General features: G+C 40.2%; 1 protein-coding gene, 1 long non-coding RNA gene and 1 other non-coding gene across 3 annotated transcripts; 2 read left to right on the top strand and 1 right to left on the bottom strand.

Moving 5' to 3' along the window:
• The first annotated feature begins 2,824 nt into the window (after nt 1-2,824).
• On the top strand, nt 2,825-20,273 carry klf3 (Kruppel-like factor 3 (basic)). The gene is made up of 7 exons (XM_046842733.1): nt 2,825-3,030; nt 10,115-10,174; nt 12,631-13,041; nt 14,607-14,778; nt 14,954-15,059; nt 19,029-19,180; nt 19,456-20,273. The coding sequence occupies exons 3-7, from the start codon at nt 12,679-12,681 to the stop codon at nt 19,635-19,637; spliced, it is 975 nt and encodes a 324-aa protein (XP_046698689.1). The 5' UTR covers nt 2,825-3,030; nt 10,115-10,174; nt 12,631-12,678; the 3' UTR covers nt 19,638-20,273.
• A 3,671-nt stretch (nt 20,274-23,944) lies between these two features.
• On the bottom strand, nt 23,945-24,016 carry trnap-agg. Its single transcript has one exon. It is a non-coding gene; the product is annotated as a tRNA-Pro (tRNA).
• A 155-nt stretch (nt 24,017-24,171) lies between these two features.
• Nucleotides 24,172-26,647, top strand: LOC124381272. The gene is made up of 3 exons (XR_006924823.1): nt 24,172-25,155; nt 25,368-25,594; nt 25,822-26,647. It is a non-coding gene; the product is annotated as an uncharacterized LOC124381272 (long non-coding RNA).
• Nucleotides 26,648-27,136: the final 489 nt, after the last annotated feature.

The following is a 27,136-nucleotide window of genomic DNA, read 5'->3' as shown; positions in this document are numbered from 1 at the left end:
CAATAAAAGAACTCTGGAAAAAAAATGTAAGGAACATTACAGGAACATAAAGAAAACATTAAATGGGTGTTTAAGGAATGATAAAAAAAATCATTAAATGAATGTCAGAGGAATAAAGGAAACAATAAAGTCACATGAAGAGATTTTTAAAGGAACGTTTAAAGGATGTTGACTAAAGGATGTAAAGGGAACTTTAAAGAATATTAAAGAAACAATAAAGAATCTTTCAGGAATGTGAAATAAATATAAAGAGAACGTTGCGCTGAAGGTTGTAATTTTTCTATTTATTTTATTTATATTTAAATTTGTAATAAAAATGGTCAAACAGAAATGCGTGCAGAATTAATCTCGCGCCAATTAAAGGACTGCTGTTAAAATGAGTTTACGTGCAATTTACGCCTTCATTTTGACAATTTTAAAAATAGAATCTGGCATTTATTATTTAATTATTACACGATAAATTGCAGTTGTAAGAGCGTGGAGTGAAAACTGTGTCTGTGTGTGTCTGTGTGTATGTGTTTATGTGTGTGTGTGTGTGTGTGTGTGTGTGTGTGTGTGTGTGTGTGTGTGTGTGTGCATGTTGCATTGTATTATATATGTATTATGTCAGTATTTCATTGAAGTTCTGACGTGTGAAGTGTGCTCTCTCTTTCTGTCTCTTTCTCTCATCCTCTTTGTCTGTCCATCTTTTGTCTGATTGTTGTTCTGCATGTCTGTCTGTCTGCCTCACCCTCTTTCTGTCTGTCTGTCTTTTTGCCTGTTTGTCTGTCTCTCCCTCTGTCTGTCCCTGTGTCTGTCTGTCTGTCTGTCTGTCTGTCTGTCTGTATGTTTGTCTGACTGGTTGTCTGTCTGTCTGTCTCTCTCTCTCTCTCTCCTTCTGTCTGTCTGTATGTATGTTTGTCTGTCTGTCTGTCTCTCTCCTTCTGTCTTTCTGTCTGTTATTTTGTCTGTCTGTCTCCATCGTATTGTCAGTCTGTCATTCTCACGTTTCTCAGAGCTAGTAAAACCATGACTAGCTGAGCAACGGCTTTTCCACACAGCTACTGTTTACATACACCATCGTTTATTTTGAACGGTATTTGTTCACGTGACCTTCCTGCGTGTTCTAAAAACATCTTTTGTATTATGCATATAAACAATCCTACAATGTTTAACATTTAATAATCTCATATAATTCCATGTTTTTCTGTGTGCCGGTTTTTTGACAGATTGAATCACAATATAGTCAGAAATCTCACACACACACACACACACACACACACACACACACAGGAGTGCTTCCAGACATGGGGGTGTGTCTGGGGGTGTGTGTGTGTGTGTGTGTCTGGGGGTGTGTATGTCTGAGGGTGTGTGTGTGAAACAACCTAAACGATTGTATGAGGAATAGTTCCGATGAAAATGCATTGAATGCTGTCAGTATGGAGGGCGTGTGAAGTATTAGTGGGTGTGTTTTTATGTCTCTGGGTGTGTCTTTGTGTGTATGAATGTATTTGTTACAGGTGTGTGTCTGTGTGTGTTTGTGTGTGTTTGTAATGTTGGAGATGATGCAATTTTGTGACATTATAGTCACAACTATAATTATATCCTGTTATATCACAGACGTAGTTCTGTCAGCTTCATCATAAATCACCTTCCTGACCGGCAACTGTTTTATGATCTGACACTGAATACACACACACACACACACACACACACACACACACACACACACACACACACACACACACAATTCTCCACCTCTCCACCCCTCCAATTTCCCCTATATCTCTCTCACATGTGAACGATCCACTGTAATCTGTTGCCATGGTGACGTGGTTTACCCTGCAGTTTCCTCCCAGTTCACACGTCTGCAGACCCTCATTAGAAGTTCACAGGTGTGAGTCTCAGGTGTGTTGCAGGAATTCTCTCTCCCCCGTTTCTCTGAAACCGATTGTGAATTAGTGAAAAACTACATGATGGAACAGATCCGTTTGTTTTGCTAAAGAGAGAAATGTGCTGAGAGTGACATCATGAATTTCTTATTATCTATAGGCCCATTTTAACCATTAAACACACACACACACACACACACACACACACACACACACACACACACACACACACACACACACACACACACACACATTGTTTTTCTATCTCTCTCTACACATAAATATACATGTTCCCTAACATGGTGAGCCATGATGTATAGAGATAAACTGACAAAGAGAGACGGACAGACAGAGACATGGACAGAAAAAGAGAGAGAGAGAGAGAGAGAGACGGATAGACATCACGATGGAATGACAGACAAGGAGAGAGAGTGAGATGGACAAAGACGGACTAATAAGATGATTGAGAGAAAGTGAAACAGACAGATAGAGATGGACAGACAAATAAAGACAAATAGTGAAGGAGACAGAAATCGACAGAAAGAGGGACAGGCGGAAGAGACAGAAAGATAAAAGACATACATGAAGAAAGTGAGATAGAGAGAGAGATAGACAGATATATAGAATGTGACACATGCAGACAGAGAAAGAGAGAATGGATAGACAGAAAGTAACAGAGACAGACAGACAGACAGACAGACAAATAGAGGGAGATAGATGGAAAGAGAGACAGACAGAATGTGAGAGAGAGAGAGAGAGAGAGAGAGAGAGAGAGAGAGAGCGCATCCACACCCTGTTAACATTTTTTTTTTTATTTCCTTCCTTCCTACACAGGAAAGCCTGAAGATCCACACCCACTCCCTCACCCTCCTGTCCCACCCAGCCCCGCCCCTCTAAGCATCCAGATACGCCCCTGTACGCTTCCAGCCCCGCCCTTCTTCTGCTCCCCGCCCCGCCCCGCCCCATACCGTCACAAGTGGGCGCAGAAGAAAGTCTCAGAACTCTGAGAAGTTTGGGATTTGATTGTTCAGGACGTCAGTAAGAGAAACACGGAGCTCGAACTCACTCCATCCTGTCCTCCTTCTCCTTCCTCTGGCTGTCTGCTATTTTTCAGTCCGGATTCAGGAAGAGAGCTGAAGCGCCGCACTTTCACCAACATGTGAGTAATATTTTATATCCGAAACTGGGCTTGGATCATCTACTGCTTTGTGGAACCTTAGGCTTTGTGGTGTGTTTAAAAATCTAATAAGACTTAAAAAAAAACCAAAAAAACATTCTCATAACCTCAGAGGAATCCTGGACCACTCCTCTTCTAGACCTTCACGTGACCCAGTAATGATATAATAACTGAATAAATCAAATTGAAACACAAATAAACTGAAGTGTGTTTTAGATGTGTATAAAAACGTCCGTCAAAATAACGTTTAAACTTTATTTTAATGTCTATTATTATTATTATTATTATTATTATTATCATTATTATTATTATTATTATTATTATTATTATTATTATTATTATTATTATAAGCGCGTCTTCTTCCTGCGCGTGCCCGCGCCGCTTGTGCGCTCCCCAGAACGCCAGGGTGTGCGTAACCATGGGGACCGGCGCGCACTCGGCCGTCTCGTAAGCTCGGCGCCGATCAGCGCGCGCGTCCCGGAGCAGCGCGCGCGAGTTGTTCAGTTGTGTGTCTTGACTTTCTTTGGGATTCTTACATTAGTATAAGATTAGTGTAGACCATGCTGGTGCACGCGTAATACCGCACACACTCCGTGTGTGTGTGTGTGTGTGTGTGTGTGTGTGTGGGATTCATTTAGATATTTGAGGACAATCAATAAAACAGGTTACACAATACAACACAACATAATACAATATAACAGATTATACCACAATGCAGTATAACTCAACGCAATACATTACAAGAGAATGTAAAACAACACTACAGAATATAATACAACACTACACAATACAATACAATACAATATAATACAATACAACACAATACAATACAATACAAAACAGCTCAACACAACACAGCACATATTTTATTATCGAAAAATGTCCTCATTGTCGCACCTGCTGTGGACGTAGAAAAGTGTACCTGTCAACCTCAAGTGAAAAAAATGTCATTAATGGAGGGAAGAAGGTTCGGTCACATCGGGGCCAAAAAATCAAAATAATATCTGAGATAAAAATATTGTTAAACTGACATAAAAAAAAAGAAAAGAAAAGTGGTGTCAAATTGTGGTGTGCGTTTTTTCATCTATAAATACATTTTTAATGCCAATTTTGCAATTTAAAATTTTTAGACCATTTTGCATTTTGTCAGTTTAAAATGATGAAAAAATAAAATAAATGAATGAATGTAAACAATTTAAAATTCTGAATTATGAAAAAACTGCGAGTTATGCAACATATATTCAGCGCAGATTCTTTGATAGATATGTATATAGATATATTGCATAATTCACATATTTACCTGATTTGTCAGCCGTCATTTCTAATTATTTATATATATAATAATGTATATTTATTATTTCATAATTGTATGTTTCTGAAATAAAAATAAATCATATTTCTGGTTTATAGCCCAGCGTTAATCTGTGCTAAAAAAAAAAGCACAGATTAAAAAAAGCGCACTGTACATGCTAAAAAAAAAAAAAGATAAAAGTGAACACCATACTGACTATAAACTGGTGTAAAAATCGGATGAGGATTAGATTATGAGTGTGTTTGTATGTGTTACAGTGAAAAGGTGAACGTAGCGAACGTGACTGAAACCTGAAATATGTAGGCCTGGGTTTAACCACATTGTTGACCTCATTGCAGTGTGTTATTAGAGATTTGTGTGTCTCCTTGTGTGTGTGTGTTTGATGTTCAACATAGTCTGCTAGTCATTTCGTTATTTACACCTCAGCGTGAAGAGCGAAAGCTCGTGTGCCATTAAGACGAAGTAAAACCGTACTTATAGACGATTATATTCGCTGTGCAAACTTCAATTTTCAGATGATTTTCTGGTCTAAAGCTCGTAGTTGTGAAGATAATATTCAGGTTTTATTGGATTTGTTTTGGAGTTTGTGTTTTTGTGTTTTTTTTTTTTTACACTGAAAAAAATCATACTTGTGCGGAAAAGAAGGAAAAAGTGAAACAATCGGAGGAATTCAATCCGCCTTTATCTAAATCTTACAGATAGAGTTAGAGTGTAACACAGACACCTGAAGATATCCTTCAGCATATACATGACTGTGTGTATGTGTGTGCATGTGTGTGTATGGGTGTATGGGTGTATGGGTGTGAATGTGTGTGTATGGGTGTATGTGTGTGCATGTGTGTGTATGGGTGTATGGGTGTGAATGTGTGTGTATGGGTGTGTATGGGTGTATGGGTGTATGGGTGTGAATGTGTGTGTGTATGGTGTGTATGGGTCTACTGTGTGTATGAGTGTGCATGTGTGTGTTTGTGTGTGCATGTGTGTGCATGTGTGTGAATGGTGTGTATGGGTGTGAATGGTGTGAATGGTGTGAATGGTGTGTATGGTGTGTATGAGTGTGTATGGGTGAACATGTGTGTGTATGAGTGTGTACGTGTGCATATGTGTGTGAGTGTGCATGTGTGTGTATGAATGTGCATGTGTGTGTATGGGTGTGTATGGTGTGTATGAGTGTGCATGTGTGTGCATGTGTGTGCATGGTGTGAATGGGTGTGCATGTGTGTGCATGTGTGTGCATGGGTGTGTATGGGTGTGAATGGGTGTGCATGTGTGTGCATGTGTGTGTATGGGTGTGAATGGGTGTGCATGGGTGTGTATGGGTGTGCATGTGTGTTTATGTGTGTGTATGAGTGTGCATGGGGTTGGGGGGGGGGATTGGAATGGGAACGCTGCTGTGTCTGGGGCTTTCTCAAGGCTCTCTCTTGCATCACACATTTCATCTAGCACACTGAGCCTCTTTTCCTGTTTTCAGAGTGCAAGGAGAGAAAGAACACACACCCACACACACCCACACACGCACACACACACACACACACACACACACACACACACACACAAACATTCCTTGTAATTACTGTGATTTTTACACATTACCGTGGCGGTCAATGGGAAGGAGGCGTGGCCTGTGTCATTCTATATGTCTATTATAGTAAAGGAGGTGTGGCCTGTGTCATTCTATATAGTGAAGGGGTGTGGCCTGTGTCATTCTATATATCTGTCATAGTTAAGGGGTGTGGCCTATGTCATTCTATATATTTATTATATTAAAGGAGGCGTGGCCTGTGTCATTCTATATGTCTATGTGTATGTAAGTGTCATTCTGTAACCTGTTTGTTTTCTGGTTGTATGACGTTTTTTACTGTGACATAGTGTGAGACACACCCAGATCTCTCTCTCTCTCTCACACACACACACACACACACACACACACACACACACACACACAAACACACACACGGTGAATATTGACATTAGGGAACGGTTTCCTCGCGGCCTCGATAAGCATCACAAGGCGTGTTCATGTTCTCAACACAGTGTCGTTATCAGCAGGATGGAGCAGCATGACAGGGACTTTCCTCATAGGCAGGGCCTTGTGTGTGTGTGTGTTTGTGTGTGTGTGTGTGTGTGTGTGTGTGTGTGTGTGGTTTTACTAAAGGTGTAAATGACATGACATCATTGTATTTTACAGAGTAAGGAACGACATGGAAAAACAGGGAGAGAGACAAACACTGGGAATAAAGTAATAAGTGTATGAGAAAGAGAGAGCGAGATAAAGCAAAGATAAAGGAAAGACAGGTTAAGAAAGAGAGAAAGATGGGAATGAACGAAGTAATAAAGAGGTGAAGAAAGATGGGAAAATTTAAAAAGAGAGTACAGAAGGAGAGATAGAAGGAAAGAGTATGTTCAGTAGTATGTACCCCACACACACACACACACACACACACACACACACACCATACAGGTGTGATTGGGGTCAAAGGTCACTAGCTGTGTTTTAAGTCAGAGAGACAGAGAGAGGAGGAGGAGCAAAGGTCAGAGGTCAAATTCATGTTTACTGTCAAAGCTGAAGAAGATTAGAGGAGAGGCAGAGAAAGGTTAAAGGTCAAATCCACTGTCAGTGCTCTGGGGTATTCTTTTTTAAATAATATTAGAGAGAGAGAGAGAGAGAGAGAGAGAGAGAGAGAGAGATGAAACAAAGGAAGAAAGAAAAGAGAGAAATAGAGGAAGGAAGGAAGGAAGGAAGGAAGGAAGGAAGGAAGGAAGGAAGGAAGGAATTAACAAGGAGTGAAAGAAGAATGGAGAGAGAGATTGAGAGATAGTGAGAGAGAAACAGGAACAGGAAGAAAGACAGTAAAAAGGTGAGAGACAGTGAGGAAGAGAGACAGTGAGGAAGAGACAGTAAAGAAAAGAGAGACAGTGAGGAAGAGAGACAGTGAGAGAAAGAGAGACAGTGGGGAAAAGAGACACAGTAAAGAAGAGAAAGATAGTGAGGAAGAGAGAGACAGTGAGAGACATTTACATTTGCGGCATTTAGGAGACGCCCTTATCCAGAGCGACTTACAAAAGTGCTTTAAATCTCTAGTAATGAATAAATCTACACTGGTACGCAAGATTATAAACTTAATATAAATATAACTCTTGAATTCTACAAACTTGGAAGTGCTAATTTAAGTATTTCAGGAAGAGGTAGGTCTTCAGTCGTCGCTTGAAGATAGTCAGGGACTCTGCTGTACGGACATTTAGGGGAAGTTCATTCCACCACCTCGGTGCCAGAACAGAGAAGAGCCTTGAAGTGTACTTACCTCTCATTCTGAGAGAAGGTGGTACCAGTCGAGCAGTGCTGGAGGATCTCAGACAGCGTGGTGCAGTGCGAGATGTGATGAGGTCACTGAGGTAAGATGGCGCTGGTCCATTTTTGGCCTTGGTGGCAAGCATCAGTGTTTTGAATCTGATACGTGCAGCTACTGGAAGCCAGTGAAGGGAGCGCAGCAGTGGGGTGGTGTGGGAGAACTTGGGCAGATTAAACACAAGTCATGCAGCTGCGTTTTGGATCATTTGCAGTGGACGAATAGCGTTCAGAGGAAGACCTGCCAGCAGAGAGTTGCAGTAGTCCAGTCTTGAGACTGAACAAGCACCTGGGCAGCCTGTGTGGACAGAAACGGTTAAATCCTTCGGATGTTGTAAAGAAGAAATCAACAGGAATGAGCCACATTAGCGACATGTGGGAAGAAGGACAGTTCATTGTCCATAGTTACCCCAAGGTGACGTGCAGTGGCTAAAGGGGAGAGCAGAGAGTCATGAAGTGTTATTGGGAGATCTTGACCTGAAGATGAATCACCTTGGATGACCAGCAGTTCTGTTTTTCTGGAGTTGAGTTTTAGTTGGTGAGCACTCATCCATGGAGAAATGTCTGTCAAGCATGCCGAGATCCGAGCGGAAGCTGTGGTATTTGATGGAGGCAAAGAAAAGATTAGTTGAGTGTCATCTGCATAGCAGTGGTAAGAAAACCCATGTGAGGATATGATTTTACCAATGGAGTGGGTATAGAGGGAGAAAAGGAGGGGACCAAGTACCGAGCCTTGTGGGACACTAGTGGTGAGTCTGCACGGGGCAGATGTGGAATCCCTCCATGTTACCTGGTATGAGCGACCTTCCAGGTAGTAAGCAAAGCAGAGTAGGTTTCTTTAAGATGGGAATGACCCTTGCTTGCTTAAAGGTAGTTGACACATAGCCAGATGTTAAGGACCCATTAATGATCGTGGAGATGAAGGGCAGGAGATCTTCTGTGATGGTCTGAAGCATAGTTGAAGGAATTGAATCCAGAGGACAGATAGTGGGATTGCAAGATTGGATGACTTGCAGTATCTCATCTTCTGTTAAGGTTGAGAAGCTTGACAACAGAGAAGTAGTGGATTCCTGGCTGTGTTGTGTAGTCATTGTTGGGGAGGAAGTGAAGGTCTGGCAGAGAGAGAGGACAAACAGAATCAAAATGAAGGTAAGTAAATAAAAGCAAGATAAAGAAGTGAGTAAAAATATTGAAGGTGTATAGAGAGGAAGAAAAGATAGTGAGTGTGTGTGTGTGTGTGTGTGTGTGTGTGTGTGTTTAACTCGCACCTCTTTGCTGTTCGAACAGTTATTTCAGTTTTCATGGAATTGCTTCACTGTTTGTTGCTTAAATTATGTGATGTGTGATGCCATGTACTGTGTGTGTGTGTGTGTGTGTGTGTGTGTGTGTGTGTGTGTGTTTGTGTGTTTGTGTCTGTAGCGTTATGAATGGTTAACCCTCAGCTGACCCTGACCAAAGTAGCTGGAGAGGGAGTGGCTGCTGTTTCACAAGTGTGTGTGTGTGTGTGTGTGTGTGTGTGTGTGTGTGTGTGTAGTAAGGTGTGGTCTCACACTTGTCGGTTCCATGCAACCTCACCCTATCTTCCTGTGGGTCATACACACACACACACACACACACACACACACACACACACACACACACACACAGTTATCACATAATCAGCTTCTTCTTATTATTATTATTGTAATTGTTATTATTATTATTAGTAGTATTAATAATAATAATAATAATAATAATAAAAGATCAATTGATTATTAAATTGATTGATCATTTTTTGAGTAACAGTCACAGTGGGAACTCGTAATTCCCGGTTATGAGTATTTCTACCTGATTTTTTGTTTGTGGTTGAGAGAAAGTCGATATAACAATATAACATCCAGACTTCATGGCTTTAATGAGTTATGACTTTCTGTCTGTCTGTCTGTCTGTCTGTCTGTCTGTCTGTCTGTCTGTACAATTACATAAATATATGTATGTATATTTGTAGCTCATCCAAAGTAACTGTTACCTGATTAAAAAAATTAACCCAGGTTCTACTTATATTAATGTATTTAATAAGATGAAGAGTTTTTTAATTAAAAACGTACTAATGTACAGAGTGAGTGTTTTGCCTACATGTGTGTGTGTGTGTGTGTGTGTGTGTGTGTGTGTGTGTGTGTGTGTGTGTGTGTGTGAGTGTGAGAGAGAGGACTCTGTAAAATGTTGGGTGGATCTCTCTCAAAACATGAGTAATGACAGTTTTAAGTGATTTCGTGTTCCACCTTTTCCGCCATGCTCTCCATCACACATCACACTCTGTTGGATATGTGTGTGTGTGTGTGTGTGTGTGTGTGTGTGTGTGTGTGTGTGTGTGTGTGTGTATAAAAGCTGTTTACTGATCCTGTCTTTTTTATGTGTTTGTTTTTCAGAGTTCCAGTCGGAGCAGCCATGCTCATGTGTGACTATCCAGTGAAGGCAGACAGGAGACGGTGTGTAACACAACCACACACACACACACACACACACACACACACACACACACACACACACTCACACTCACTCAGACACACACACTCAGACACACACATACAAACACAGTTTTAGACACACACACAGTCTCAGACAGACAGACACACAGTCTCAGACAGACAGACACACAGTCTCAGACACACTCTCACTCATATTCAAACACACACCCTCAAACACACACATTCTCACACTCTTATACAGAACATCCTCACGCACACACACGTGCACACACTCACTCCGTTTCAGTAGAAATGTTTGTCTAAATGTATAATGTGAGCTCTGCTTCCTGTTGGCTGTGTGATACAAAGCAGTGTGTGTTACATGCAGCACTCTGACCCGCCGCAATGCATCGTGGGATTTCCTGCCACACCGATCTCTGTCCGTGAGGTCATCCTGTGTGAATGCACGAGTGTGTAAATCCCCTATGTAGTGAACAAGGCGTGGTGTCACAGCCGTCAGGTCGTGTACAATACACACAATGTACGGATGTAGGGAATAGGGAATAGGGAATAGGGAGCAGGAAGACATTTTAAACGCAGTTCTCGGAAAAAAAAACACAAAATGGCCTCAAGCTCCCTGTTCCTGTCTCCCTACAGCCGTGCAGTTTGGAAGGGGAACTTTAAAAATAGTGTGTGTGTGTGTGTGTGTGTGTGTGTGTGTGTGTGTGTGTGTGTGTGTGTGTGTGTGTGTGTATGCACCAGCTGCAGGGATTTCTGTGTTATGTAACAAAAATTACGAATACCACACCACTACACAATTCAATGACACGTTTACAGCTCCACCGTCTGAGATCCATCATCTTCATCATCTTCTTTATCTTCATCATCTTCATCATCTTTCATCACCCCCATCTCTTCATCATCCTTCACCCCTGCATCACCTTCATAATCTATCATTACCTTCATCACATTGATCTTTACCCATTCATTATCTTTCATCACCTTCACCCCCTCATCTTCATCGCCTTCAATCCCTTCATCTTTAACCCCCTGATCGCCTTCAACCTCTTGTACCTCATGTACAACAGCTTCATCCCCCTCATCACCTTCATCAACTTCAACCTCTTCGTCTTCATCACCCTTAATCTCTTCATTATCTTCATCCCTTTCATCCCCTTCGTCATTATCATCAACTTCAGCCTCTTCATCATCTTCACATTCACGCCTTTATCACCTTCATCCTTTCCTCATCTTCAACCCCTTCATCACCTTCAATCATCTTTCATCACCTTCCCCCCTCAGCGTTGGTTGCACACATTTTCTGGTTGAGTGGTAATTAAGAAGGCGCTGTGTGTTTTTTAATGCATGAATTAACGTGTGTGTGTGTGTGTGTGTGTGTGTGTGTGTGTGTGTGTGTGTGTGTGTGTGTGTGTGGTATCGAGTTGATCTCACCCTCCTGTTGCTCGACTGGCTTGACCAGAGAAAAAAAACACAACAAAAAACAAAACAACCCCCATGTTTCCTCTTCATAGGAGGCCTGGAGATCAGCCAATCACATGCCGGGGTTGTGTGCATGTGTGCGCACTTGAGTGTGTGTGTGTGTGTGTGTGTGTGTGTGTGTGTGTGTGTAGACAGAAGTCCTGTTTCTGTGCATCCAAATCAAGGACTAAAAAACTCTGTTTCTCTGCTGTTAAACCAGGAGGCCATTTGTATTATTCCCAATGTATCATCTGTAGGATCAGAGTGAAGCGTGAGGGTCACTAATAACCTTCACACATTCTAATAGTTATGGCTCTTATGTCAAAATGGAGACTCAAAATGGAACCCATCCTCATCCTCAACACTGAATGTCCATTCATTACAGTTCCAGTTGTTGAAGCTAACTTCATACTATTACATAATCGCTATTAACTGAAGCTTAGCAGGCTGTGAAGAAAATGGAAAAGTGGAGATACATGCTGGAGAGAAAGGGAAAGAAAGTCAGAAGGATTGAGGAAAAGAGTGATAGCAGGTTTACTTCTAGCTGAATGTGGTCCTCACACCTGTAGGTGTATCTCCTTGGGTTTCTGTCCTGAGCTTATTATAAGAGGAAATGTGGAATGGGATGATAAAAAAAAATACTGGGGTGTCCACAAACTTTTGACATTATGGTGTAGATCAAAGCTACATTACGGACTTTTGATTCAAATGTAAAGGGAAATGTGTGTGTGTGTGTGTGTGTGTGTGTGTTCAGATGGATGTACATTCCTTTCTCATTAGGTTAGGCTTTTCAGGGGGCCTGTGAGTTAGCTTTGGCTTCGACTCGTTCCGAAAAAGCAGTTTTTCATCATCCGTCTCCTGAGTACACAGCTGCCTCGAGAAGGGTGTGTGTGTGTGTGTGTGTGTGTGTGTGTGTGTGTGTGTGTGTGTGTGTGTGAAAGAAAAAGAGAGCTCACAGATATTTACTCTCCCTCTCCCCTCTTTGTGTGTTCTTTCAGAGCTACCCATCCTTGGTGAAGTCTCAGACAGCTGAAACCTACAGCGCCATGTTCTCCATCGGTCCTCATCCGTCTCACTACTGCTACGCTCCTCACTACCCTCCGTACCACGGCTCCATCCACACTCACACACACTCACACACTTCGTCTCACGGCCCAGACGCCCCCACACATGCGCAGATGGAGCCTGTGGACCTGTCACTCAGCAAGAAGTCCTCTCCTCCTCCGCCGTCCTCTTCTTCCTCTCCATCAGCATCATCATCGTCATCGTCGTCATCGTCCACCTCGTCCAGAGCCACGCCCCCGTCACCTTACGAGCGCATCAGCCGCTCTAACTCCGCCTCCATGACCGGATCGCCTTCCGGATCGCCGAGGCTCATGACTCCGCCCATGACGCTGTCTTTCCCTACTGTAAATACTATATAATTTTATTTACAATTAATTTAATTAACACACGAACACAATACTAATACATATAAAATCTCTATGGCTAAAAGTTGGTGGACACCTTACTATAGCACCCCATTCCACATTCAGCCCCCCTTTTTGCTCTTATAATGACCTCCACTCTTCTGGGAAAATGTTCCACTAGATTTTGTAGAGGTTTCTGTGAGATGATATGGACATACTGTAACTATCAAAGTTACTGTAGCGTAGTAGGTTCGGCTAGATTTCTACTTAGCAGATGTACCAGCGCTAGAATGTGTTGAGGCGTGCTAGTGCTAGTCGCTACGCAGCAAATGTTTAGAACAATTCCTGAGGTAAAAGTTCAAGTAATAACTAATATACACAATATGGACAATTGTTTGTGGACACCTGGACACACAATTGTGCTTTTTGAACATCACATTCCACATTTAGTCACCATTTTGCTGTTTTGGGAGGATGTTCCTCTAGATTTTGTGGAGATTTGTGCAAGCTTAATTTTGTATACATTTCATACAGCAATGATTACACACATGAATGAATACAGACATAATTAGCAAACTAGCATAGATATTTCTAGCTAGCTTTAAGCTTGCAATAAGCGTTAAGCTAGTAATAGCTAGCATAGCAATTTTCTTTAACAGCTAGGTCGAGTTTAACGGACAGGTCCGGCCCTGTAGGTGTGTACAGATTTCTATGTAGCAAATGTATTAGTTACTGTATTAGTACTAATGTATTAGTATGTATTACTAGTGCTAGTCACCCAGCAGCACATGTTTAGAACAATTCCTGAGGTAAAAGTCAAGTGGTAACTAATATACACATTTTATACACCAATGTTTGTGGATACCTGAGCATTAGATTGGGCTTTTTGAACATCTCAAATGCTTCTGGGAAGTTGTTCCACTAGATCTTTGTGCTCATTTAGCCACAAGAGTGTTATAAAAGTCAGGTACTGATGTAGGTGAGGTAAAGAGGTTCCTGAAGTGCAGCCAGCATGAAAATTCATCCCAAAAGGGTTAGAGCTCTATCACAGGAGATCTTTCACACATTTCCGAACCATGTAAAGCATATCTTCATGGAGCTGGCTTTGTGTCATGCTGGAACAGGTTTGGGTCTCCTAGTTCAAACAAATGGAAGATTTCATTCTACAGCATCCAAAGTCGTCCTACACAATTGTGTGCCTGCTGAAGTTGGGTGTCCCAATACTTTTGGCCACAGAATGTAATAATGATGTATATTGTTGTGTATTTTCTTTTCAATTATATTCTATAATTGTATGATATAAAATGATATAATTAAATAAAAATACACTTTATTTGTTATTATTTTTATATTATTTATTAATTGAATTTTATAGATATACTTGTCCTTTCATTTCTAAATTAAATGTTTTATATTATCTCTTTGTTTTATTATAGACAGGATATGATACAATATAATACAACTATATTGCATTTACAATAAAATAATAATGAATTATATTCTGTGCATATTAAATCATTCTCAAAGATATATATTGATGTGATATATAATGTGTGTGTACACAGCTGGTGACTCCGTTGGTTTCAGCTTCCGGTTCAGGTCTTATCCCCCTTGTGCCCGGCGTGATCCTGCCCTCCATGCCCCTGCTCTACCCGCCCCACGTCCTCTCTTCACCCATCATGCTCTTCCCCACTGCCTCTGACGATCAGAAGGGTGGAGCTCCTTCTTTCAAACCTGGTGCGTGGTTTACACACTGATGGACGCACATACACACACACACACACACACTCACATATAATTTGATATGCATTGATATACATTCCAAACTACCGAGTGATCCGTGATTGGTCTACACACAGATTTGTTGTGTCAATAATATACGTGAACATCCTCTGATTGGTTAATCTTTCAGACGCTGCACAGGACCACCAGCCAATCAAACCCGAGCCTCACGGCGACATCGCTCCCGGCACGTACAGACAGGAAGTCCCGTCTCCCCCTCTGTCAGGCTTTAACGAGTGAGTGGTCCATACGCACCTCCACGTACACACCCGCATACACACACCATATATAAATATATACACTTACACACACACACACACACACACACACACACACACACACTTTTACACTCACACACAGTCTGTTTGCTACAGATTAATGGGATTGTGTGTATGTGTGTTTACATGTGAGTGTGTGTGTGTGAGAGCGTAAGAGAGACACTCAGTCTTGACTTGTCCCCAGTGGTATTTATCTGCATTCTTTCAAGTCACATTGTTTGCCGTATTTCGACACTGTACACCTGCTCGTAAAAAAAAAAAAAAAAAAAAAAGCCCCTACGCACTCAGAGCCCCGGTCTGACATTATGAGACCTATACACAAAAACATACACCTACACACACGTACACACACACGTACACACACGTACACATGTTCATGCATTTAGTCATGTATGTTCTCTGCATTATAACATTACAGGTATGTAGAGAGGAAACACCAGGGTTTTTTTACGTGACGTGTGTGAAATTCTACATGCTGTATTATTTTTATCTTTTCATTTCTCTACATTTATTATAAAATTATACATTATTATCAGTCAGTCAGGTTAAAGGGATAAAGAGTGAGATTTAAAAACTAAAACTAAAATGAGTGAAAAAGAAATTATTAGTAAGTAATAATTTTATCTAAAATAAATTTTAGATTTAAGTAATAAATGTAAGTAATAAACTGAAACTAATATAAATCATTGCTTTCCAAATTATTGAAGAAATAATATGTACTTGAAGTTAACATTAGAATATTTTTGTTAATATAATAATTTAATAAAATAAAATATAAAAATAAAATATTATAACTTTTACTGTTTACATTTTCTAAATAAATTGTAAAGAAAATTTTTAGATCATTTCAGATTTATGGAAAAATGATTGAAAATCAGTGTGTATTGTGCCGAAATTAAAAATAAATGATTAATAGTTTAGACTGAATACATTACAATTAATTTAAATACATTTAATTAAATAAAAAAATATTTTAGTATCTTTTATATTTATATACATCTACACAGTTAAAATAAAAATAGAAATTATAAAAAATGTAATAAAAATTAAAAGATTTTTATAAATATTTCATTTGTAAATACAAAATATATATCTTATGTGCAAAATAAATTAAAAAAAGCAAAGGTTTGCTAATTTATAATTTACATAACAAATTCAATATAAAAAAAATTTAATCAAAATATGTTTGTGCCAGACTTTTTTTTTTAATGGTCGATCCTGTGGACGCTGAATATATTTATTATATTTACAATTATTCTATTTATAGTTTTGTATTAATAATATTATAAAATATTATTAAGTATAATATGCATTTTATTTTATGTTTATTTATTTACTTACATCCTTTCGGGTAAAAAAAAAAAGTTCCCTTTTCCCCTCTACATTTTATTTACGAATTTTTCACAAACACAAAATCAAGGAAACAAAAAAAACGACACCGGAAAGTCCCGCTGTAACGGTGAGGACTCAGAAACGAAACCTGGATGTGTGATTCATAAGGAAGAACTGTGTGGAGTTCAGTGTCATGCGCTCAGAGCCGGATTCTTAAACCTGATCTTCTGCTTGAAATGCAGCTGTTACCCACTTTTATATAAAACTGTAAACTTCTCTGGGCATCGAGCCAGAATTTTTCTCTTGGCTTCACCACACTCCTCTATTTTCTTCTGTATGCTAATAAATAAGAAGGTTCCTGGGAGAACCGGAAAGCTCTTTTCACAAACTATGCCATTTTCTGGTTCCCACTGAAGATCCTTACAGTAAACGGTTCCTGAAAGTACCACTTTATTAATTCACCTTTTCTACAGAAGCTATGATCCAACACATCAGTCCACTTCACTGAACTGCTTTAGATGAGGTTATACTGCATATATTTTTTTAAAGTTTGTGGACACCTGAGCATAAGATTACGATGTGCTGATTTTTGAACATCCTATTCCACATTTTCCTCTTATAACAACCTTCACTCTTCTGGAAAGATGTTCCACTAGAATTTGAGGAGATTTGTGAACTTTGTGGAAGAACCACATATGGGTGAAAAAGTCAGATACCATCTCAATAAGGAACCATCTAAGAGCCTTTAAAGTTAGAAGTGTAGAGCTCTGGGGCATGTGGCGTCGTGTCAAACTTCTTCCCAGGACACATCACGAGCTAATCATGAGTTTGTGACCTTTGCGTCGCAAAATTGTTGTTGCGTTTGCTGCTTTGATGAATGATGACTACACACCTATGAGAAGATCAGAGCATTGAAGACGTACACAGACACGCGCTCACACACATCAAACACCGCGCTCGACTTTAGACGCTTCAGAAGAAAAATGATAGACGAACATGTAGATAGAAATGTAGATAGACACGAAACTTCTGTGTGTGTGTATGTGTGTGTGTGTGTGTGTGTGTGTGGAGGAATAATATGAATACGTTCTCATATTTATATATATATATATATATATATATATATTTAAAAAAAAAAAATATATATATATATAAGTATATATAAGAATTTGAAATAATATAAGTTAATAAGTTAATTATTTTATTTATTAAAATAAAGGCGTATATAAGAATCCAAAAAAAGGCAAAAAGGTTACGGTTTGCTTTCTTGTGTGTGTATGTGTGTGTGTGTGTGTGTGTGTGTGTGTGTGTGTGTGTGTGTGTGTGTGTGTGTGTGTGTAAATTGCAATCAGTTCAGCAACTGACCTCCAATTTGTTTCATCCACACAACAGTGAGGTTTATTTGACCCAAATCATGTTTACACTTGTTTTAGCATCTCCAGTGTGTGTGTGTGTGTGTGTGTGTGTGTGTGTGTGTGTGTGTGTGTGTGTGTGTGTGTTTTCTTCTACAGCACTGATTAAATCTCCCAGTGTGCAATCCGGAGACACAGTGTCTCCATTTGTCCACATGCAGGCGGTGACTCTGTGTGTGTGTGTGTGTGTGTGTGTGTGTGTGTGTGTGTGTGTGTGTGTGTGTGTGTAAGTTTTGTACCTATATGTTTGTGGGAGGCCACTGACCTCTTGTCTATCTGTGTGTGTGTGTGTGTGTGTGTGTGTGTGTGTGTGTGTGTGTGTGTGTGTGTGCGTGTGAGTGTGATATCATCAGGCAAGCACGCTGACTCATGAGAGAAAAGAAAACATGAGCAGAGAAAGAAAGGAGTGTGGTTGAGAGAAAGGGAGGAGTAGGAAGGCAGAATAAAGTTCTCCTCGGGGTGCGGCATCAGAAAATCGAATGATAAAGGGGATGAGGAAGATGAAGGGAGGAATGAAGTGGAAGAGCGATAGAGACGTTTGGAGGAGAAGAGCACAGAGATATAAAGACAGGTTTAATTATAGGGAGTTTGGAGCCAGTGGGCGGAGCTAGGGAGCCAGGGGTGGGACAGCAGGTGGGACAGAGGAGTGCAGCAGTAACTTCACTTTATCATCAGACTGAACAGCGCCTCAGCTTACTGCTCATTATAGCAGCCTGCAGTGACACCTAGTGGCCAAACACATCACTACACCTAAATATCATAGCATTACAAGGAGAGATAGAGGGACGTACAGACAGATAAGAGCTATATTAAATGATATGGATAAGTAGTTGACAGGAATGGATGAATAGAAATGTAGTACAACATTGTAGAAGGACAGGTGAATGAATAGATAGATGGATGGATAAGTGGGTAAGTAAATTGATGGATGGATCAAAAGACAGCAATAATATGTCTGGACGGATGGCTGGATGGAGAGATTGGTGGAAGGATGAATGTACAGATAGTTAAGAGATGGACAGATAAGTTGATGACTGAATGGATGAATGGAGAGATAAGAGATATTTTGGAAGGACAGGTAAATGGATGGATTTATGAATGGACAGTTAAGCTGACTATTGTTTTCCTCTCTCTCTCTCTCTCTCTCTCTCTCTCTCTCTCTCTCTCTCTCTCTCTCTCTCAGTGTAAACACACAATCTGTGATAGGCTACGCTCCTAAAGTGGAATCACCAGACCCTCTGAAGAAGCGACGCATCCATCGCTGTGACTACGGAGGCTGCAACAAAGTGTACACAAAAAGCTCACACCTTAAAGCCCACAGACGCACACACACAGGTATATACACACACACACACACACACACACACACACACACTCGTGGTTATACATAAACACAGGTGTGTACATGTATGTATATATATATGTTTATGTATGTATGCTGGTCATATATATGTATGCTGGTCACATATATATATATATATATATATATATATATATAAAACAAAGACACACACACACACACACACATACAGAGGTAAATAGACAAATCAAAGACTAAGTAGCCTTTTTTGTTTTGTGTGTGTGTGTGTGTGTGTGTGTGTGTGTGTGTGGAGAGAAGCCATATAAGTGCTCCTGGGAAGGCTGCACATGGAAGTTTGCACGTTCAGATGAGCTGACACGCCATTACCGCAAACACACCGGCTCCAAACCGTTCAAGTGCTCGGACTGCGACCGCAGCTTCTCACGCTCTGATCACCTCGCCCTGCACCGCAAACGCCACCTGCTGGTGTGACGTGCAACCGCCCTCACCATCACCGCCCCTCCCATATAAGCCGCACTAATACCACCCCGGACCCAGGGTGTTCCGTACACACTCACAAGGAAGCACGTCGAGCCGAGGGTTGTAGTGAAGACGTCCTGTCATCTCCGGACCAAAAATATCATATGTGAAGCTGAATCGTATCGTATCGTATCATATTGTATCATATCGTATCGTATCGTCAAACCGCCCGGATTTTCAGTGTCACACTTTACCAGATTCACTTTCTTTCACACACCAGCACATACCCTTCTGTCAGGAGCCCTCTGCTGGTCAAAGGGTTCATATACGCTTTCATGCACATATACACACAAACACCCACACACCCACCCTGGGTCAATCCTGAATAATGTGAATTCTCTATATTTTAGTTGGAAAATCTTGTAAGTGTGTAATTTCAGTTTGTATTCGATGCTTTTCTTGTTTCGTTTTGTTCGGGTCAGCGTAACCTCATCATTATCATTCCCGTTTATATACTCTTGTGTATGCAGTACCGTATTTTCTGGATTAATGGACATTAATTTCCATTCAGTGTGGTGGTGCAGGGGCTTGAATCCCTGACCTTCATCATCACATCAGAAGCCCAGAGTCTTAACCATTGAGCCACCACTGCACCATGCTCGGTGCATGCTAGTCAGGATGGTGTTTCCTCTTAATTAAATACATTTTTCAATTTGATGGACGACAATGAACGTCGCCTTATACCAGCTTCATGAGCTAGTGGTGAGAATAGCAAGAAAAAACTCCCTAAGAGGAAGAAACCGCAAGAGGAACCAACCCTCATCCGACACCGAATGTCCATCCAGGGGGAGTGGTAGCTCCAGCGGTTAAGGCGCTGGGTTACCGATCGGAAGGTCGGGGGTTCAAGCCCCGGTATCGCCAAGCTTCCACTCTTGGGCCCTTGAGCAAGGCCCTTAACCCTCTATGCTCCAGGGGCGCCGTATCATGGCTGACCCTGCGCTCTGACCCCAGCTCCTAAGCAAGCTGGGATATGCGAAGAACAAATTTCACTGTGCTGTAATGTATATGTGACAAATAAAGGCTATTCTCGCTATTCTCTATTCATTATAGTTCCACAGTCCAGATCCATCTAAATGGTTCTGCGTCTCAAATCAAAAACTACGCCATTAAAAACATACCTGAGCTCGAGGACACATGACTGGCTAGCGTTAGGAAGGGGAACTCAGGCTAAGCCCCTCCTACTCCCACTACAATCCTCCCACCCCCACTTCTATTCTCCTCCCACTTTTTGGGTCTCGGATTAGAATTTCTGGAGAATTGTATAAGAATTGTGTAAGGGACTCGGTAGCGCAGCTTTCCTTTGTAGGAAAGTTCAAGGTAAAGCGTTGATCGAGAGGTCACGAGTTAAAATCCCAGCACCACCAAGCCACTGTTCCTGGGTCCTTCAAGAAAATCCTTAACCCTTGTATAAACGAGATTATTGGACGGGGCTCAGAATGAGGGGGTCTGCCAAATGCCGTTAATGTGATGTCATGCGCAAATGTGCGATTTGAGGCTCAGCTCTGTGTTGGTTAGTTGCAGTGTCATGTCCTGTCATACCGCCCCCGTTGTGTGAGCGCCGGTATTGCGTGAGCGTCGTCCAGGCTCAAGATAACAAGATTTTCTTTTATACTCCAGAAAATACGGTTTTATAAAAAAACAAATGCTCAGAGCATCAGCAGCTCCTGCTGTTGCGGCACGTCCGTATATTACGTAAGTACTATGTACTAGATCAGAACTCTGCACTTGCACAGCGAGTAACGTCGCCTTTTTACGCAGTCGCAGGGGCGTACAGTACGCGAGGAGCGCGTGTCATGGTTGCCGAAACACGGCTATATAACGGCTCGTCAGATCCGCAAGCTAACCGTTAGCTGCTACGACGTAGCATCCTATCGGCTAACGTTAAGTACGGATGCAGTTTCAATCAGCCTGAGTTTCTGTACAGGGTGATCGTATTTACACGGATAAATGTGAATCTTTTTTATTTTATTTTTTAAACAAAGGGCATTATGGGAAGTCGGTTTGTTGCGGGGAATGTCGTTTAACCGTAGTCACTTTTTTTGCGTAGCAACAATTTGTTGTGTGTGTGTATATTTGTGTGTGTATGTTATTATAAAGAGCTTTATACAGGATAACATGCACTTTAGGCTCGTCAGCGATAATAAACCAGTTTTTAATTTTATTTTATGTTTTTTACACACATCGCTCCATTTAACAATGCTAATCTTAGCCGTATTGACCCCGGAAAACACAGAGGCTAGAATTATTATTTTTATACTTTTAATTTCACTTCTGTACATTCAATTTTTTTTCCTCTAAACCTTTTGGACTGCTTGGAAATTGGAAGAAAAAATCAATCAAACGAGCAGCACCTCCCAGCTAGCGATGCAGATTAGTGCTTTTCCTTCCAATCTCACTCACTGGGTGGGTTTTTTAGGTGTTTAACACGTATGCCATGGTTTCACCACTGCTACCTAGCACATCCTAGCTTACACTGTTTCTCCAACCGTAACTAACGACCGGGCAAATATAAACTAGCCAGCTCCATTACATACTAAGAGACATTTCTTCCCCATTACATGCTTAGCTAGGTCGCTAGGTAGCTACCTGATCAGCTAGCTGTTTAATAGCTAGCAAAGAAAAATCCATACAAACAGAAGCTCTGAAGCAGAGAGAACGAGGGGTGATAGATAAAATATACAAAACAGACTGAAAGAGATGAAGATAGGATGAAGTCACAACACACACACACACACACACACACACACACACAAACACAAAGCGGAGAACAAGTGTACACTCATATATTATTAAGGATTAAATACAACTGAAAGGGAAATTAAAGGATTTTATCCACACCGTGATCTTTAGATGCTTTTCATAAGCTTGACTTATTATTATTATTATTATTATTATTATTATTATTATTATTATTATTATTATGCATTTCTTACGAAGATGTGAAACGTTTTTTTCCTGGAAGTTCGGTCTTTTTCTTGATATTGTTGAATTTTTTGCTCTGCAAAGGGAATCGTATATCAAGCTGTGAACGAATATCAATAAATCTCTAATTACATGCTGTACATATGAATATTGTATTATTTTAGATATGAACTGTATCCTTGAATAAACTTCTGTGTGTATTTTTAAAATAACCCGTAATCTGGTGTGATTTATTGAACAATTTCTAGCTCGAGGCTGAAATCGATCAGGTTCAGAAACTTGCGATGTGTGACCTGTTTAGCGATACAGTGAAGATACAGTCAGAACTAGCAAAACTAGCATAGCTACTTGCAATTTTCTTCCACAGCTAGGTCAAATTTAATGGACAGGTCAGGTTCTGTAGGTGTGGATAGATTTCTACGTAGCAGATGTAAATTTAGAACAATTCCTGAGGTAAAAGTCAAGTAAAAACTAATATACACATTATATACAGCAAAGTTTGTGGATACCTGAACATTAGATTGTCCACATTTAGTTCCCATTTGCTGTTATAATAACCTCCATTTTTTTTTCTATTGGAGAAGATGGAACGTGGGAAAGTTTTATACTAACACATTTGATGAAAAAGAACATATAGGTGGAAAAAATGCTTCTTTACCACATCTCACGTTGATTGATATTGAGTAAACGTCTACTCCACAAACTACGAATATATGAGTTTTTTATTATTGAAACCACACAATGGGTTCTACATGTATACTTTGTGCGTTTCCTCAGATTACGTGTCGTTTCTGGTGGATTTTACTCCAAATAACCTCAACAGTAATTGTGTTTTGGAGCAACTGTGTCTTGTTGCTCTTCACCTGAATGAATAAGAACCCTTTGGCTATCAGCGAGGAATCCCTCAGAGCTAAAAGGTTCACAGTAAAGATTTTTGCTTGGAATTTTTTTTTGACGTCAAATTAATCTAGTGACATTTGTGGATATTATTTCGATAGGAAAAACGTACCTTAGGTGGAACATTGATTAAAAAACTTTTGTGTAAAATCTCAGGCTTTAATGGTGTGGCTTTGGGCCGGTTGAGATGCTGCTGGGTGAAAAGTGTGGAGATGTTTTTCACAGAGTATTTTGTTCTGTGTTGACAGGATTGCTCAAATACCGATTAGGAAACTAGGATTCATCTGGATGTGTTGTGAGATGTTCACATTTCCAGACCTGGATAAAATGTTTTATTTAGAAACAAAAGAAAGAAATCCTAAATAGTGTGAAATATATTTTTTATAACGTATTTTTACATTTATTTAGGTTTTTATGGGAAAAAATTAATAAAAAACATTGGGCTCGTCCGGGATTTGAACCCGGGACCTCTCGCACCCTAAGCGAGAATCATACCCCTAGACCAACGAGCCGGATGGAGGAGCACCGAAGAAATCTAGCTTATAACATTTTTTATTATTTACGTAATTTAATATTCCACGTTTATTGTTTGTACACTTTTACACTAAATAGTGCATTTGATGATTTAACCTGTTTTCGACTCATACTATCACATCAAACTACAGCGAAACAACACCGGAACACGGCGGTCATCAAAGACTTCCGGTTTCGAACTTCCGCCGCGGGTCGCGCTTTTTGGGGTCCGGTGTTTTTATTAAAGAAATTATGCATTATTCTTGATCACTGTAATAGAGGAGCACTGAGAAGAATTGAAAAGTGTTTAGGGGGTTGAGGGAGTTGAGGAGGTTGAAGAGGTTTGGGGCGGTTGAGGGAGTTGAGATTGTAGAGGTTTAGGGGATTTAGGGAGATTGAGTGGGATTGAGTAGTATTGAGGTTGAGGAGGATTGAGGTGGTTCAGTAAGATTGAGGAGGTTCAGTAGGATTGAGTAGTATTGAGGTTGAGGAGGATTGAGGTGGTTCAGTAAGATTGAGGAGGTTCGGTAGGATTGAGTAGTATTGAGGTTGAGGAGGATTGAGGTGGTTCAGTAAGATTGAGGAGGTTCAGTAGGATTGAGTAGTATTGAGGTTGAGGAGGATTGAGGTGGTTCAGTAAGATTGAGGAGGTTCGGTGGGATTGAGTAGTATTGAGGTTGAAGAGGATTGAGGTGGTTTAGTAAGATTGAGGAGGTTCAGTAGGATTAAGTAGTATTGAGGTTGAGGAGGATTGAGGTGGTTCAGTAAGATTGTGGAGGTTGAGTGAGATTGAGTAGTATTGAGGCTGAGGAGGATTGAGGTTGATAGTATTGAGGTGGTTCAGTAAAATTTAGGAGGTTGACTGAGATTGAGGAGGTTGAGTAGCATTGAGATTGAGTAGTATTGAGGTTGAGGAGGATTAAGATGGTTCAGTAAGATTGAGAGGGTTGAGTGAGATTGTGGAGGTTGAGTAGGATTGAGTAGTATTGAGGTTGAGGAGGATTGAGGTGGTTTAGTAAGATTGAGGAGGTTCAGTAGGATTGATTAGTATTGAGGTTGAGGAGGATTAAGATGGTTCAGTAAGATTGAGAAGGTTGAGTGAGATTGTGGAGGTTGAGTAGGATTGAGTAGTATTGAGGTTGAGGAGGATTGAGGTGGTTTAGTAAGATTGAGGAGGTTGAGTAGGATTGAGTAGTATTGAGGTTGAGGAGGATTGAGGTTGATAGTATTGAGGTGGTTCAGTAAGATTGAGAAGGTTGAGTGAGATTGAGTAGTATTGAGGTTGAGGAGGATTGAGGTTGATAGTATTGAGGTGGTTCAGTAAGATTGAGGAGGTTGAGTAGCATTGAGATTGAGTAGTATTGAGGTTGAGGAGGATTGAGGTGGTTTAGTAAGATTGAGGAGGTTGAGTAGGATTGAGTAGTATTGAGGTTGAGGAGGATTGAGGTGGTTTAGTAAGATTGAGGAGGTTCAGTAGGATTGATTAGTATTGAGGTTGAGGAGGATTAAGATGGTTCAGTAAGATTGAGAAGGTTGAGTGAGATTGTGGAGGTTGAGTAGGATTGAGTAGTATTGAGGTTGAGGAGGATTGAGGTTGATAGTATTGAGGTGGTTCAGTAAGATTGTGGAGGTTGAGTGAGATTGAGTAGTATTGAGGTTGAGGAGGATTGAGGTTGATAGTATTGAGGTGGTTCAGTAAGATTGTGGAGGTTGAGTGAGATTGAGTAGTATTGAGGTTGAGGAGGATTGAGGTTGATAGTATTGAGGTGGTTCAGTAAGATTGAGGAGGTTGAGTAGCATTGAGATTGAGTAGTATTGAGGTTGAGGAGGATTGAGGTGGTTTAGTAAGATTGAGGAGGTTCAGTAGGATTGAGTAGTATTGAGGTTGAGAAGGATTGAGGTGGTTTAGTAAGATTGAGGAGGTTCAGTAGGATTGAGTAGTATTGAGGTTGAGGAGGATTGAGGTGGTTTAGTAAGATTGAGGAGGTTCAGTAGGATTGAGTAGTATTGAGGTTGAGGAGGATTGAGGTGGTTTAGTAAGATTGAGGAGGTTCAGTAGGATTGAGTAGTATTGAGGCTGAGGAGGATTGAGGTTGATAGTATTTAGGTGGTTCAGTAAAATTTAGGAGGTTGACTGAGATCGAGGAGGTTGAGTAGCATTGAGATTGAGTAGTATTAAGATTGAGTAGTATTGAGGTTGAGGAGGATTAAGATGGTTCAGTAAGATTGAGAAGGTTGAGTGAGATTGTGGAGGTTGAGTAGGATTGAGTAGTATTGAGGTTGAGGAGGATTGAGGTGGTTCAGTAAGATTGAGAAGGTTGAGTGAGATTGAGGAGGTTCAGTAGGATTAAGTAGTATTGAGGTTGAGGAGGATTGAGGTGGTTTAGTAAGATTGAGGAGGTTCAGTAGGATTGAGTAGTATTGAGGTTGAGGAGGATTGAAGAGGTTGAGTAGTGAGTAGGGTTTGGCTTTGCACACAAATGACTCAGGATAAGTTTTTTTTATTTTGTGTACAAATTTTGCTCTTGCTTTCCAAATGTCCAAAATTCTGGCATACATTCTTGTTAGGCTGCATTTAATTAATCAATTATTTATCAACCTTTTATCAATTTAATTTTACATTAATTATAACTGCATTTGACATTAATTAATTAATCAATTAAATAATAATCAATTAATCAAAGTTACTCAATTAATCAATTATCAAGTTATGTGTTGTGTTTATTTTTAAATATAATTATTAATTGTTTTAGAAGTTTTGCCAGAGAAACACCTGCATTCGTGCAGAAATAAAATGGTTTTTCTTTTTCGTTTTTTTTAACTTTTATTTTAATAGCAGAAGAATTTTTTTGTTCTGTTTTGTTTAATTAATTCATCATTAACTTTTATTTATCTTTTACTATCATTAAAAAATATATATTTATGAAATGAATGAATTTATTAATTTCCCTTCACTGTTATCATGAGCTCCACTGGGAAGTCTGTGCATTAGATTGGGGTCTCGGCTGTGGGGATCAGTGATCATTTAGATAGAAGAGCATTAGTGAGATAAGCTCTTGAGGTTGGATTGGTAAGGAGTCTCCAATTCCAGTTCATCTCAAAGGTGCTGAGGATGTTGG

Source organism: Silurus meridionalis, chromosome 28 (genome assembly GCF_014805685.1).
Source record: "Silurus meridionalis isolate SWU-2019-XX chromosome 28, ASM1480568v1, whole genome shotgun sequence".
NCBI lineage: Eukaryota > Metazoa > Chordata > Actinopteri > Siluriformes > Siluridae > Silurus > Silurus meridionalis.
This window is presented reverse-complemented; position numbering and strand designations above follow the sequence as displayed.

Excerpts from the sequence above, each read along its gene's own strand:
- klf3 (XM_046842733.1), top strand. The coding sequence starts at position 12,679 with ATGTTCTCCATCGGTCCTCATCCGTCTCACTACTGCTACGCTCCTCAC. Across the intron at positions 14,779-14,953 it reads AGCTCCTTCTTTCAAACCTG|ACGCTGCACAGGACCACCAG; the intron begins GTGCGTGGTTTA and ends TTAATCTTTCAG. Across the intron at positions 19,181-19,455 it reads CCACAGACGCACACACACAG|GAGAGAAGCCATATAAGTGC; the intron begins GTATATACACAC and ends TGTGTGTGTGTG.